A 13,342-nucleotide genomic window follows, 5' to 3' on the forward strand; every position below is an offset into this window, starting at 1 on the left:
AGACAAAAGTGCCAAATTATTGGTGCAAAATTGACACCTTGCATGTAATTATTAAGATTAGGTGTTAATAGTGAAAAAAAGCAAGGTGTCACTTTGTTTTAATGTGGTGGATAAAAGTGAATTAAATGTATGTGTGTGTTTTCACGTGGGATGAGGGGGAGAATTCTAGAAAGGAAGAAAAAAAAACAAAACAAGGGGGGATGCACTCCATTTACTCTCTTAACTTCTTTTCCTTTATTTTCATTGTTTTTTTTAGTTCCTTAGTTTAGTTTTAGTTTTTAGTTTTTAGCTTTTATGAAAAAGCTTGTAATAGTTTTAATGGTAGACACTTTTGTTCTTCTTCTTCTAAATAAAATCTAATTTTCTTAAGGTAAGTAATTTCTTCTTCTTTTTGTTCTCTCTCTCATTTTACATTTCTATTTTGTAACTTTCATTTTAATCCCAAGGATCATGAGCTAAAACCCCCTTTTTGTGGAGGGTTAATGAAGCTCATGTGAGGGATAACCTTTGTAAATTGATTCTAGAAAGTTGTTTAGGAAAAACAACTAGACCTACATCCTAGAGATAAGTCATTGTTTTGGTTCCACATGCTAACAATATGATCTTAGAGATGAGTCATATTGTTAGGGACCAAAATAATCTTGTTAGGATTTGTCTATGAGTTCTAGGAAGATTAGGATGCAACAATCTAGAGTAAACAATAGAGGTTGTCTTCACATGAGAAGAATTTACCCTCCACATTCTTCCAATAATTAATTTTCACTTGTTTTAATTGCATGTTTACGTAACTTTAATAATCTAGAAGAAAGCTAAATAGTCTTTAGTATAAATCAATCATAGTTTAAAACTTACTCACTAATTTCCTAATGAGCAAAAACAAGTTGTAAGTTGTCCTAGACTTAGGTTGGTTCGAAATCCCTACTCAAAACTATGCACACGAATATCGTGAGTAAGGAAAAATCTTTGTATTCGCACTTTGTCGAATTAGAGAATCAAATCTCTAACATAGCCAAAAGGTGAACATCAAAATAGCGCCGCTGCCATCCTAAGGACCAAAAGACCTTCCATTACAAGCTGGAATTGCTCAAAGGGGAAACCCCCAAATCTCTTTCCTATCCATCTTTTTGTTTTTCTTTCTTGTTCATTGTTTCTTTTTTTAAATTTTTTCTGCGTTTCGCTACTTATAAGAGTTTGCATGTTTGGTTGCACTTACAGGAACAACAAGTTAGGACTTGGAAAATAATCAACACAGAAGTGTAGTACTTCTAGGAAAATTTGGGCTGACTGTGGGAGATTCCTCCGCGTGCGCGATCTGGACTTGCGTCACCTAGCATAACTTGCATACGCGAGTAATTATTTTCTATTGCTGTTCCTTGTTCACCGCAAACATCTCCTGATCTGCTTTGTTCCAGTACCAAGTCTAACTTTTTGGAACTGTCACAACTACTCCAAATATCTTTTGGCGATTTGCAAAGTCAACGGGTTGAAACGAAAGTTTCATTTCTTTGGCGGACTTGCGGGACGCTACAGGTTCTAAATTTTATACTGTTTTTGCATGAGTACCATGTATGTAGTTATTATGGACTAGTTTATAGATTATTATTTACGTATTAGGCTAGAAATATACATGAATCATGTTAATACGCCTGCATATATATATATATATATATATATATATATATATATATTATATCATTATGAATTGCATATTAATGTATATATACATACAAATGGTACTGTTTTGCATGGTTATCTCTATTTATACGTATAAGTGTCTATTGTTGCATGTTTAGTATTTCTCTACGTATAAGTACACAGTCTTGTTTAATAAGTCGATTTTGTCAAGAAAGAGGAGAACATTCCAACGAGGGTTAAAATCTGAGTTGGGTAAGTTGTTTCTAAACCCTACAGGGTGAAGCTGCTCTCTATATGACACTCACAATCTCAATGAGTATTGCCAAAATCAAATTATTATGCAATACAAGAGTCGTATTTTAGTTTATGTATAATACGTTGCATGTTTAGTTTATGTTTTTGCATTGTCGTATCTATCTGCGAACGCATAGTATCTTCGCATGCTAATGTATCTAGATACGTATGAGTGATTATAATTTGCCTGTTAGTGTAGATATATGTATACGAAATATATATCTACCTATTTGCCTACATGTACGTATTACTGATGTGTATTTGCCTGTACGTATCGAAGTACTTATTGATGATATAACCTTGCCTATTTGTATTGCTATACGTATGAGTAGAGTATCTTCACATGCTACTGTATCTAGTAATATATGAGTAGCTTGTATTTGCATGATTATACTGTCAAAGATGTTTTAATGGATATTTCTGATAATGTTTATTGATGTTTCTAGTAGTATATATACATGAATACAGAGATCTCCCAGATCCACATATCTAGGAAAAGATAATACACTTGCTAAGATTACAAGATACTTGCTAATACTAAACATAGTAACAAATTATTACTCTAACTCCCCCCCCCCCTCCCTTCAAGTTGGTGCGTGGATATCGCACATGCCCAACTTGATAAGAATAAGCGTGCCCCGTGCTTGGATATGCCTGGACAAGGGCGCACCCCGCGCTCTTGTCTTGACGAATCTCCAGGTAGTTGAGCGCGCCCCGCGCTTGGATATGAGGCCTGGACAAGGGTGCGCCCCGCGCTCTTGTCTTGACAAACCTCCAGGTGGTTGGCGCGCCCCGCTTTGACTTTGCCTGACCAAAGGCGCGCCCTGTGCCCTACTTTTATTTCAGCACCCCCTAAAGTTGGTGCGTGGATATTGCACATACCCAACTTGACAAGAGAATCACTAAGCACCTTGCTAGCCACTGCTTTAGTAAGAACATCTGATAGTTGGTCTTCAGACTTTACAAATGGAAAAGTAATAATTCCAGCTTCAAGTTTCTCTTTGATAAAATGTCTATCAACCTCCACATGCTTCGTCTGATCATGTTGAATAGGATTATGAGCTATCTCTATAGCTGACGTATTGTCACAATATAGATTCATTTCCACTTTTGGTTTAAAATCCAAGTCTTTCAACAAATTTCTCAACCACAACAATTCACATACCCCATATGCCATACCTCTATATTCAGCTTCAGCACTTGATCTTGATACTACTGGTTGTTTTTTACTCCTCCAAGTCACAAGGTTTCCACCTACAAAAGTAAAGTATCCTAAGGTAGACCTTCTGTTATCGGCTGAACCTGCCCAATCTGCATCAATGTAGCCTTCTACTTTTAGGTGATCATGTTTCGAGAATAATAAGCCTTTATTCGGAGAAGATTTCAAATATCTCAATATGCGCTCTACAACATCCATATGAGGTTTACGTGGGTCATGCATGAATTGACTCACGACACTAATTGCATACGCAATATCTGGCCTGGTATGCGATAAATAGATTAGTTTCCCTACAAGCTTATGATATCTCCCCTTATCGGTTGGAGTTGCATTCAAACACAGAAACAACTTGTGGTTCTGCTCAATGGGAGTATCAACTGGCTTACATCTGAGCATTCCCGTCTCAGATAATAAATCAAGAATGTATTTCTGCTAGGATAAGAAAATACCATTCTTTGATCGGGCTACCTCAATCCCAAGGAAATATTTGAGGTCTCTGAGCTATTTCATTTCAAATTCAGAAGCCAAATACTGTTGTAAGCTAGAAATCTCCTCATGATCATCACCTATTACCACCATATCATCAACATAGATAATCAAAGCAGTTGATTTTACCTCTTCTGTGTTTTAAAAACAAAGTGTGATCCGAGTTGCTTTGTTTGTAGCGAACTTCTTCATAGACTTGGTGAACCTGCCGAACCAAGCTCTTGGAGACTGTTTTAACCCATACAATGCCTTCTTTAGTTTACAGACCATTGTTGTATCTGAGTATTCTGGTATACCTGGGGGAGGATCCATATATACTTCTTCAGTAAGATCTCCATGCAAGAAAGCAATTTTTACATCAAACTGAAGAAGAGGCCAATATTTGTTAGCTGCTAATGACAAAAGCACTCTCACAGTATTGAGTTTAGCAACTGGTGTAAAAGTTTCTTGATAATCTACACCATAAGATTGTGTATACCATTTCACAACCAGCCGAGCTTTATATCTCTCAATAGCCCCATCTGCTTTGAGTTTGACTGTAAATACCCATCTGCACCCCACTGCCTTCTTTCCCTTTGGTAAGATTACAAGTTCCCAAGTGGCATTCCTTTTTAGTGCTGCCATTTCTTCTGTCATAGCTTTGGTCCATCTAGAATCTGCTAAAGCTTCCTGCATTTGACTAGGAATAGAGACAGATGATAACTGGAGTACATAAGATGCATATGACTTGGACAACTTGTGGGATGACACATGATTGCTTATGGGATATATCACTTTAGCTTTAGGATCATGTTCATATTTAATTGGTGGTTGGCTACGGTTAGATCGAGGTGGAAGATGATATTGAACTCGCCTAGAATTAAGACTAGGTAGGTTAACATCATGAATATTAAGACTAGGTAGGTTAACATTATGAATATTAGAATCAACAATAATAGAGTTAGGCGATACCTCTAATGGGTCTTCTGGAGAAGATTGGATTAGTGGATCCGTTGTAGGAGGTAATGTACCATCATGGATTTGATCTTCACATTCTTCATTTGAGCACTCAGTGGGGGTTGCATCGACTTCTTCTATTGAGTTTTTATCACTAGGTGATTGTGGTCCCGATAAATCAAAGACCATTATATCATCATGATTCTGCATTTCATTTCCATTCTCCCCCTGAAGTGAAGAATCAGTGATCTCTGTATAAAAAAGGTCGTGTTCATGGAAAATGACATCCATGGAGACAAAAATTTGTTTAGACGATGGCTGATAACACTTATAACCCTTCTGAGTTGAGCCATACCCAACAAAGACACACTTCAATGCACGTGGATCAAGTTTGGTGCGTTGTTGTGTATGCAAGTGAACATACACCACACATCCGAAGATATAGGGTGCTAAATGAACAATGGGCGGAAGTGTATAGTGATTAGAAAGCACATCTAAGGGTCTCCGAAGTTGGACAACTAGAAGGTGTACGATTCATTAAGTAAACAGCAGAGGTCAAAGCCTCGCCCCATAAGTGAGATGGGACATGACCACTAATTAATAAAGACGGAGTGATCTATAAAAGATGTCTATTTTTTCGTTCTGCAACCTCATTTTGCTGAGGGGAATAAGAGCAAGAGGTTTGATGTAGAATACCAGCTGAATGCATAAAGCAGTCAATTCCTTTTTGAAGTACTCACCCCCATTATCAGAGCGAACAACCTTTATAGAGATGCCAAATTGTGTGAGCACCATCTGATGGAAAAGGGAAAAAACTGTACAGACATCAATTTTATGTTTCAAAAAATATACCTTGGTCATCCGACACTAGTAGAAAGAAGACTTTTAGCCACAGCCTAAATCCGTGGGTAAAGGCCTTTAGCCACAGATATCGACTGTCGCAAGACCGTGGGGTTTTGACCTGTCGCTAAAAGTTTCGCTACAGCATAAGTCCGTGGGTAAATGCGACAGTCCACGCGATAGCTCAAGCCGTAGCAACATCCTACTGAGGATGACCGTGGGAAAAGCCGTAACGGTTGCCACTGATGGGGACCGTGGCGTAAGCCGTAGCAAAAGTGGCTTTGCAACAAACTTTTTTTGTACTATAGCGATGGACATGGGCCGTGGCTAAAACATTTCAGATTAAAAAAAAAGAAAAAATTATATAATTATTGTTTTATCCTAGGTCCACTTTTGCCTTTCCTTTACCAAAACACAGAAGATAAAGAGATTAATATTCATACAAGTTTTTTAAAAAAAAAACCCATAGCATTTACTATCCAAACTCGATACAAATATAAATTTCCAAATATTTCCCAAAAAAAATTCACCTCGTGCATGTTTCTCCGTTACATTTTATCATTGCCATGCAATCGAATACTTTCGAAAATGATTTGAAGTCCTAGCTTTTCAAAACCCTAGCCTTAACCTTTTCATGAGCATCCACCGAAACTTTAATAAAATGGGTCAGGACTTATGACTATATTTATGGTCTCCAAGTATGGCATTCTCGATATCTTCTTTACTCGGTGCATAGCTGAATCTCCTCTCAACATGCTGAACAATATAATCCATACGTTAGGCTTTAGAGTAGAATTCTAGCTAATGTTCAAGAGGCAATGCATGTTCTTACAAACCTGGTTGAAGTGTTGTTGAAGCTTCTCTTTTGTGCTGTTGACCTTAGCATCATGTGTGCACCTTAATCTAGTACTTTCACAAATGTCAATATAAGAGGAAGGAGAGGAGATCTAACCAATCATTTCCCCATGACGCCATAACCTTACCAGTCAAACAAGTGTGATTGTCTTGGCCAAACCATCTCTGCTAACTATTGCACCAAGAGGATCATCAAAAAGTAAAGAGGATAATAAAAATTCATATCTTAAACAACAAATTAGTACTACTACCTCTGTTGAACCTACTTTAGTGCCTTGGATTCGTACTTTAGCTCTAGTTTCCTAAGCCATGAGAAGTTAAAGGAATCAGGATAAAGAGAAAATATTCTACACTAAACCATTCATGCGACCAGTCTCAATTACTTTAAGGAGATAAGGTAACGATAGCAGAACAGTTACAATATACCAAACAGATCGATTCGAGCAATCATTGAGAATAGAATAAATACAAAAACAAATAACATATGACTCTCAGCTAGCTTACCACTTCAAGAAATTTTTGAGTATTGCTTTCAAGCCCCAATATTAGACGAACAAAGTTCAATCCAAGATAAAGCTTAACCTGCAAAAGAGAGGAGGATAAAAATTTCGTAGGTAGCATAATTGATTTGACATGTTCCCCACAACAATTCAATCTTGATTTTTAATAAAATTTTCATCCACTGAACGAGAGGGAAAAAAAAAGTAAGTAGTGAACTAAACTGGCAACTTGCTTTTCATCTGATAAGCTTTTATGTTACAATCACAGAGCATCCTTGCTTCTATACACTACTCGATTTAAACACAGACATTTTAATGCTAAGCTTTTACCTATCTTCATAATATTTCGGTTGAACTTCTATGATTGACATAGAGGTTACAGTATAAAGGGTACCTCGGAAACCCCTTCAAGTAAGTCACTAGTTTTGCACTTGTACTCAAGCCGTAAACATTAATAACCCTCCGATGAGATATATGATATAACAAAACAGTGAGAGTATCATAGTAAATACAGAAAAACTATTTACAATTTCACATTATAAGAAAAACAGTAAGCTCTAATGTGGAAAGAAGAGAAGACAATGGCAACAGACTTACAGGAACAAGAACTTTGGCCTCTCGCCAGTAGTTTGTAATCAAGTGGAGCCTTATAACTTAGATTTAACTTCATTATCTCACCTGGACACCAAAAATAATTTAGACATAAAACAGAAGAAAAAATATCAAGAAAGAGTGCTAAACAAATTTACCAATAGCTTCCCCTTTTTCCGACTCCAAGATCTCCAACTTCTGTGAATGCCAAATTCGCGTAAATGATCAAGCTTAAGAAACATTGAGATTCAATAAAAGAAGTGACCAAAATTAATCAACCCTCATCCGCAATACTACCCATTAACTCGGTGTTTAGAAAACTCGTCAATAAAAGAAGTGACCGTAATGAATCAACCCTCATCCACAATACTACCTGAAACCATGAAAAGAAGTTAAATGATAGATAGAGACCTCTTAAACCACGACCAGGGAAGTTATGAGGTGTCGGCCACCAACGCCTCTTAAACCACGACTAGGGAAGTTATGAGGTGCTGGCCTGACCCAAGATCCCCTAGCGCCTCGAGGAAACCCTCTTCCAAAATGAAGATCGCCGTGAGCGGCATACTTTCCCCTGCCCCTCTGTAATGGGAGGAAAATGCTATTACCTTAACATAAACAATAAAAAAAGAGAAAGACATCAATATTCTGCACCTGAACGTCCGACTAAGGGTTTGTCCAGTAATAGCATGAGTAGATGTATGGCATTCTCTCCAACAATTACAACTCTTGTGGAGGCTATTGCATCAATGCCTTCCGTGACTGAGTTCATGGAGTACTCCAGAAGAGACACCGGTACCTACAAGGGGAACAATGCGTATTTGATTGCTAAATTCAGACAAGCTACACAACTGGCAAGAGCCAAAACAAAATTTGCCAAAAGAAAAGGAGCCAAGAAGGCTGAACAAACCAACTAAAACAGAAAAGTTCTCAATAGCCCTAACTTAACCCCATGAAAATGCTCCATCTAAATGGGTGTTCACTTTTCAAATATGACCATTCCTGATGAATAACTTCACTAAGGCAATAGAAAATTCTTCAAGTATAGCCTCTTGCAAAGCTAAATGTAATTGTATTAGACTAGGCTTCAGATCAAGTATTTGAGAATTTTTCAGTAGTGTAGGGTAGCCATCTAGTATAGCACAATGACAGTTATACGCTGGCATTAATGGTAGCGTAAGGATATGATAGAACGACATCCTTTTTGCACAACAAATGAAAATGAAAAACTCGCTTTTTAATGGTAGTATATATTATTTGTAAAGAAAAAGTTTATTAAGCATAGTAGATTTAATATAAAAATGCAGAAAATGGAGTCACCTAAACTCCTCAAAAGCTTTGGAGAAATAGTTAATACAATTTTTAGTTTCCTTTTTCTCTTTTCTGTGCGTGTGCGTGTATTTTTTCTATCATCTTCGATATAATATTCATATGAATGCACAGTGGACTTGTCCTGCTTGTATTTACTACGAGTGACTACTCTCGACTAATATATTAATGTTATTTACTATGAGTAACTACTTTGGACTAATATAAAAATGGATTAAAAGAAACCTTTTACTTTTTCAAAATTACACAAACCTTGACAATCTGATCTATGGCTTTGTAAGCTGAATCGACTAGACCTGTTCCAACTGAACAAGCAATATGCTCCACTCCATCTATACCAATAAGTTTCACAGTTGCTGTAGAAAGACCAAGAGTCCCACATGTAACCTGTGTTGTGACTCGTGAGTATTAGATGTAAAAAAGCTTATGAAGGCCATCCAGAAAGAAGCAGGAACTAGAAAGACAATAAAACAATGTGGAATACCTGCGTATCACCCAGAGACCAAATGGCCCCGTGGCTGGAAAATTTCATCTGATATCAATGCTTCTATGTCGCCATCAAAACGATGCTGCAAAAACAAACTTTTCTTAGGATAGTAATGTCTAGTAACGGTAGTGCCAACCCACAAGTGCCAAGACATCTACTCACTTTTTCCTTCTCAGCCACTGCTTTGAAACGCCAAAAGACGTCATCAAGATCCTTGCCATCTAATTCATAACCAAGCTGGAAAACAAATTAAAAAACACAAAATTGGAGAAAGGAACCTCAAAAATTGTCAATGGAGAAAGTATAGGAATAATAATACCTCGAAGAGTCCAGATCTTAGAGCATGCCGTCCACTGTACCAAAGAGGAACGACAATATGTTACGTTAAAGTTTACCTCTTTTTATTTTAGCAATTGAACTAACCTCTTCAGCTACTGTGGGATCTGACTTCACTCCTACAATTCTGAAACAACAAAAAAAGCACCAACCTTTAATAAAACAAAAACTTAAAAAATAAAACTTTTAACATTACCTTTGATGAGAGAGAGATTAAGAGAGAGGTGATGGTGACGAGCTGTTAGAGAGGTGGTGATGCTGGTGGACGAATTGTTAGAGAAGCTGATAAGAGAGATGGTGAGAAAGGCGGTGGAAGAGGTTTGTTTAGTTTCTCATTATTATTATTTTTTGCCTTATCTGATATTTCTAGGAAAATTTGGAGCTCCGCACCCAAATTTTGGACCAATTTTCCAGCTATCCCGTCGAATTATTTATCTGGGTTAAAATCCACACCTATCACATACTATCAACATCTGATCCAACGGTCTAAACCGTGGGAATACCAACGGCTATGGCCTTAGAGAAAGGTATCAAAATAGTGTCACACCATTCTACAACTATTATAACTATACCAACAGCTACCAACCGTAGGCAATGATTCTACAGCTTGGAGCCGTGGCAAATGTTCCGGGTCATCCGTGGCTAAAGGCCCATTTTCTTGTAGTGCGAGTGCAGTCATCGACAAAAGTAATAAACCATTTCATCCCGTTATGTGTAGGACGTGGGGCAGGACCCCAAATATCTGAATGAACTAAAGAAAAAGGAACATCAGCTCTATTATCACTTGAAGAGAAAACAGTACAATGGCTTTTTGCCATTACACAAGTTTCATAAGCAAAATCAGAAAGATTACAACCATTAAATAAATATGAAAATAATCTCCTAAGATAACCAAATGAGGGATGTCCTAGTCGTTTATGCCAAAGCCAAATCTAGCATTTATTTTTATTAACCTTATCGTCACTTATAACATGAGCTTGGACTCCTTGATTGGACCGTTTAAAACCATCCTCTAGATAGTACAATCCTCCACTTTGTTTACCATTGCCAATCCTCTCCTTGGTAAGGGTGTTCTGAAAAATTCAGTGAGTAGGAAAGAACAAGGCAACACAATTATGAGATTTGGTTAATTGGATAACAGAAAGAAGGTTACAATTTAATGATGGAACAAATAAAACATCATAGATAGATAAAGAAGGGGACAGAGGTACAGTGCCAATACCAACAACTGGAGATGACACACCATTAGCATTAGTAATGACTGATTTGGAACGCGTTATTACTTCCGTGTACATCCGTGTCAATTTATAGCGATCGCAAGTCATATGATAGATAAAGAGGAGAAATGGTTAAATTTATAGCGATCGCAAGTCATATGATCAGTTACATCCGTGTCAATTATCCAATCACTATTTCCAGTAAAAGCAATAAGAGTAGAGTTAGATATACCTGACTGGGCAACAAATCCAGCAGCAATGACTAAGTGACTCTTCGAGTTAGAAGACATGACAGCGGAATCGTTATTGGAATGCACAACAACGGAATCATTATATTGGTAGGTAAGTCTGTCATTATTGGTAGATCAATAGACAAACAATGACCAGAAAAGAAGAAAAACAAAACACCAAAAAAAAGCTCCGATTTCTATAGTAATTGGGTAATAGAATGTTAATCGGAGTTGGCTCCGATACCATGTCAAAGATGTTTTAATGGATATTTCTGATAATGTTTATTGATGTTTCTAGTAGTATATATACATGAATACAGAGATCTCCCAGATCCACATATCTAGAAAAAAATAATACACTTACTAAGATTATAAGATACTTGCTAATACTAAACATAGTAACAAATTGTTACTCTAACAAGATCTACATTCATGGTCACGTTGGGACCTTATATATGCTCCTTCACTGGGCCCTCTTGTTGAATGGTTGTTGAATGAAGCTTTTACGAAAGAGTTGCTGTGCTTGGTGACATTTGATGGAAAAATAATCCGGATTGATCAGTCAGCAACTGTTGATGAGTTCTTGGAAGCCTTACTTAAAGGTTCTGCTTATGAAGCGGCTGTGAAATTGGTATCTTTGTTTTCTTTGTATGGCGGGGAAAGGCACGTTCCCCTATCCCTTTTGAAATGCCATGCACAGCGTGGAATTGAAATAATATTGAAAAATTTGATGGATCACAATATTTACAAGCATGATGGTAAAGTCTTGAAAGTACAAGAAGTACTTGGTAAAGAAGCCAATATTACGCGATCTCTGCTTACTATTCCTCGTCAAAGTGTGCATGTAGCAAGCTGTGACCTCAAAGACCAAGATAGACTAAACGAAGCTGTTACTGTTCCTTCGAGGTTTATTCTTGATTTTCTTTGTTATCTACCTTCAGAGTTTCGTTGTTTTGCTGCTGATGTATTGTCAACTGGATTGCAGTCTTTTACGAAATATGCTCCATTAGCCATTTTACGTGAATGCAATCAAACCCATCAACGTTACAGGCTCCACGACATTGGACTATCTCTAAACGTATGTGAATGGATAGCAGATTATCGTTCATTTAGTTCTGATACAGCTAACGACGTGTTTGTGTCAGCTGTGACCTCAAATGCTGAATTGTCAAGTCCTAAATATAGCTTGGGTTCAAAGTTTGAACATGATGTATCAGATGGTTTGTCGATTTCTGATGATAAAACTGTTAGTGCTGTAAAGCCTGATGAGCATAATGACGTATTTGGTGAAGTGCACTAGGATAAGGTGAATGAAGTGTCTATTGGGAAGTTTGGTGGTGATTGCAAAATGATTTTACTAGAACCCGGCGATAAGCAGGATGGAACTCTTATTGTTGAATCTATCAGGCGTGAGGAATTCGGTCTTGTTCCGACTCTAACTGATACGGATAATATCATGTTAAAGAAGCAGCATGCTCGCCTTGGGCTAGCCCTCCAGTGTCTTTCACAAGAGTTATATTCACAGGATTCTCACTTTCTTCTTGAATTGGTGAGTTTATTTTATTATTATTTTCAGATACTTTATGGAACTGTCTTCACTTTTAATTGTTTTTTGGGTAATTTAAAGTTAAGCGTCTCATGTTAAACTTCCTCCTATATTATACTTGTTAATTTCCTGTTTCGTAGTAGTTTCTTGAATGCATCCAATTTCTGTTATAAAATTTCAGGTTCAAAATGCAGATGATAATCTCTATCCAGAAAATGTGGAACCTGTTGGGCAAATATCGTCAACCCGATATTCCAACCCAAATAATCGTAAATAACTCGAGATATCGACATGACTATCGGTATCTTGCGTATAAGTTCATATGTGGCAGGAACAAACGGGAAAAGAAAGGAGAAGAATGAGAATGGACATGCGTCAGGATAGGATTGGGCACCACTATAACTGGAGGACTATATAAAGGAGGATAAAGAGAAATAAAGGGGATTCAATTCATTAGAGAAATATTTGTAAAACCAGAGCAAAATAGAGAGAGAGAGAGAGAGCGACTTTGTAACCACCATTAATGATGAATACAAAAGCTTGAGTTTCATTTCATTCCGATTATCAATTCAATCTAAACCTATTCAAATCACAACTTATCTTAGAAGAAGACACTTGATCACTATATTGGTGCCGTCTGTGATTCAAAGACAAGAAAATGTGTTTCTTTTCTTCTTTCTTTGAAGATCGAATCCATTGGTAAAAGTTTTAAGATACAGAATAATTGGTTGTGTTTAAGAAAATTCTGTGAGATTAGTGAAGTTGTTTAAGGAGGTATTCATTTTCTTGTCAAGATGCCTCCAAAGCGTGCTACAACAAGTAAAACGATGATGGTTAATGAAAG

General features: G+C 37.1%; 1 protein-coding gene across 1 annotated transcript; it reads left to right on the plus strand.

Moving 5' to 3' along the window:
- The first annotated feature begins 11,033 nt into the window (after window positions 1-11,033).
- On the plus strand, window positions 11,034-12,930 carry LOC147496706 (protein NO VEIN-like). The gene is made up of 3 exons (XM_086562641.1): window positions 11,034-11,064; window positions 11,375-12,501; window positions 12,680-12,930. The coding sequence occupies exons 1-2, from the start codon at window positions 11,034-11,036 to the stop codon at window positions 12,250-12,252; spliced, it is 909 nt and encodes a 302-aa protein (XP_086418767.1). The 3' UTR covers window positions 12,253-12,501; window positions 12,680-12,930.
- The last annotated feature ends 412 nt before the right edge of the window (window positions 12,931-13,342 follow it).

Source organism: Coptis chinensis, chromosome 5 (genome assembly GCF_015680905.1).
Source record: "Coptis chinensis isolate HL-2020 chromosome 5, ASM1568090v1, whole genome shotgun sequence".
In the NCBI taxonomy this organism is placed as follows: domain Eukaryota; kingdom Viridiplantae; phylum Streptophyta; class Magnoliopsida; order Ranunculales; family Ranunculaceae; genus Coptis; species Coptis chinensis.

What these genes read in the sequence shown, in the direction of transcription:
- LOC147496706 (XM_086562641.1), top strand. Translation starts at nt 11,034, where the DNA reads ATGCACAACAACGGAATCATTATATTGGTAG. An exon ending in CGGAATCATTATATTGGTAG is followed by an intron (nt 11,065 to 11,374) that starts GTAAGTCTGTCA and finishes TACTCTAACAAG; the next exon opens with ATCTACATTCATGGTCACGT.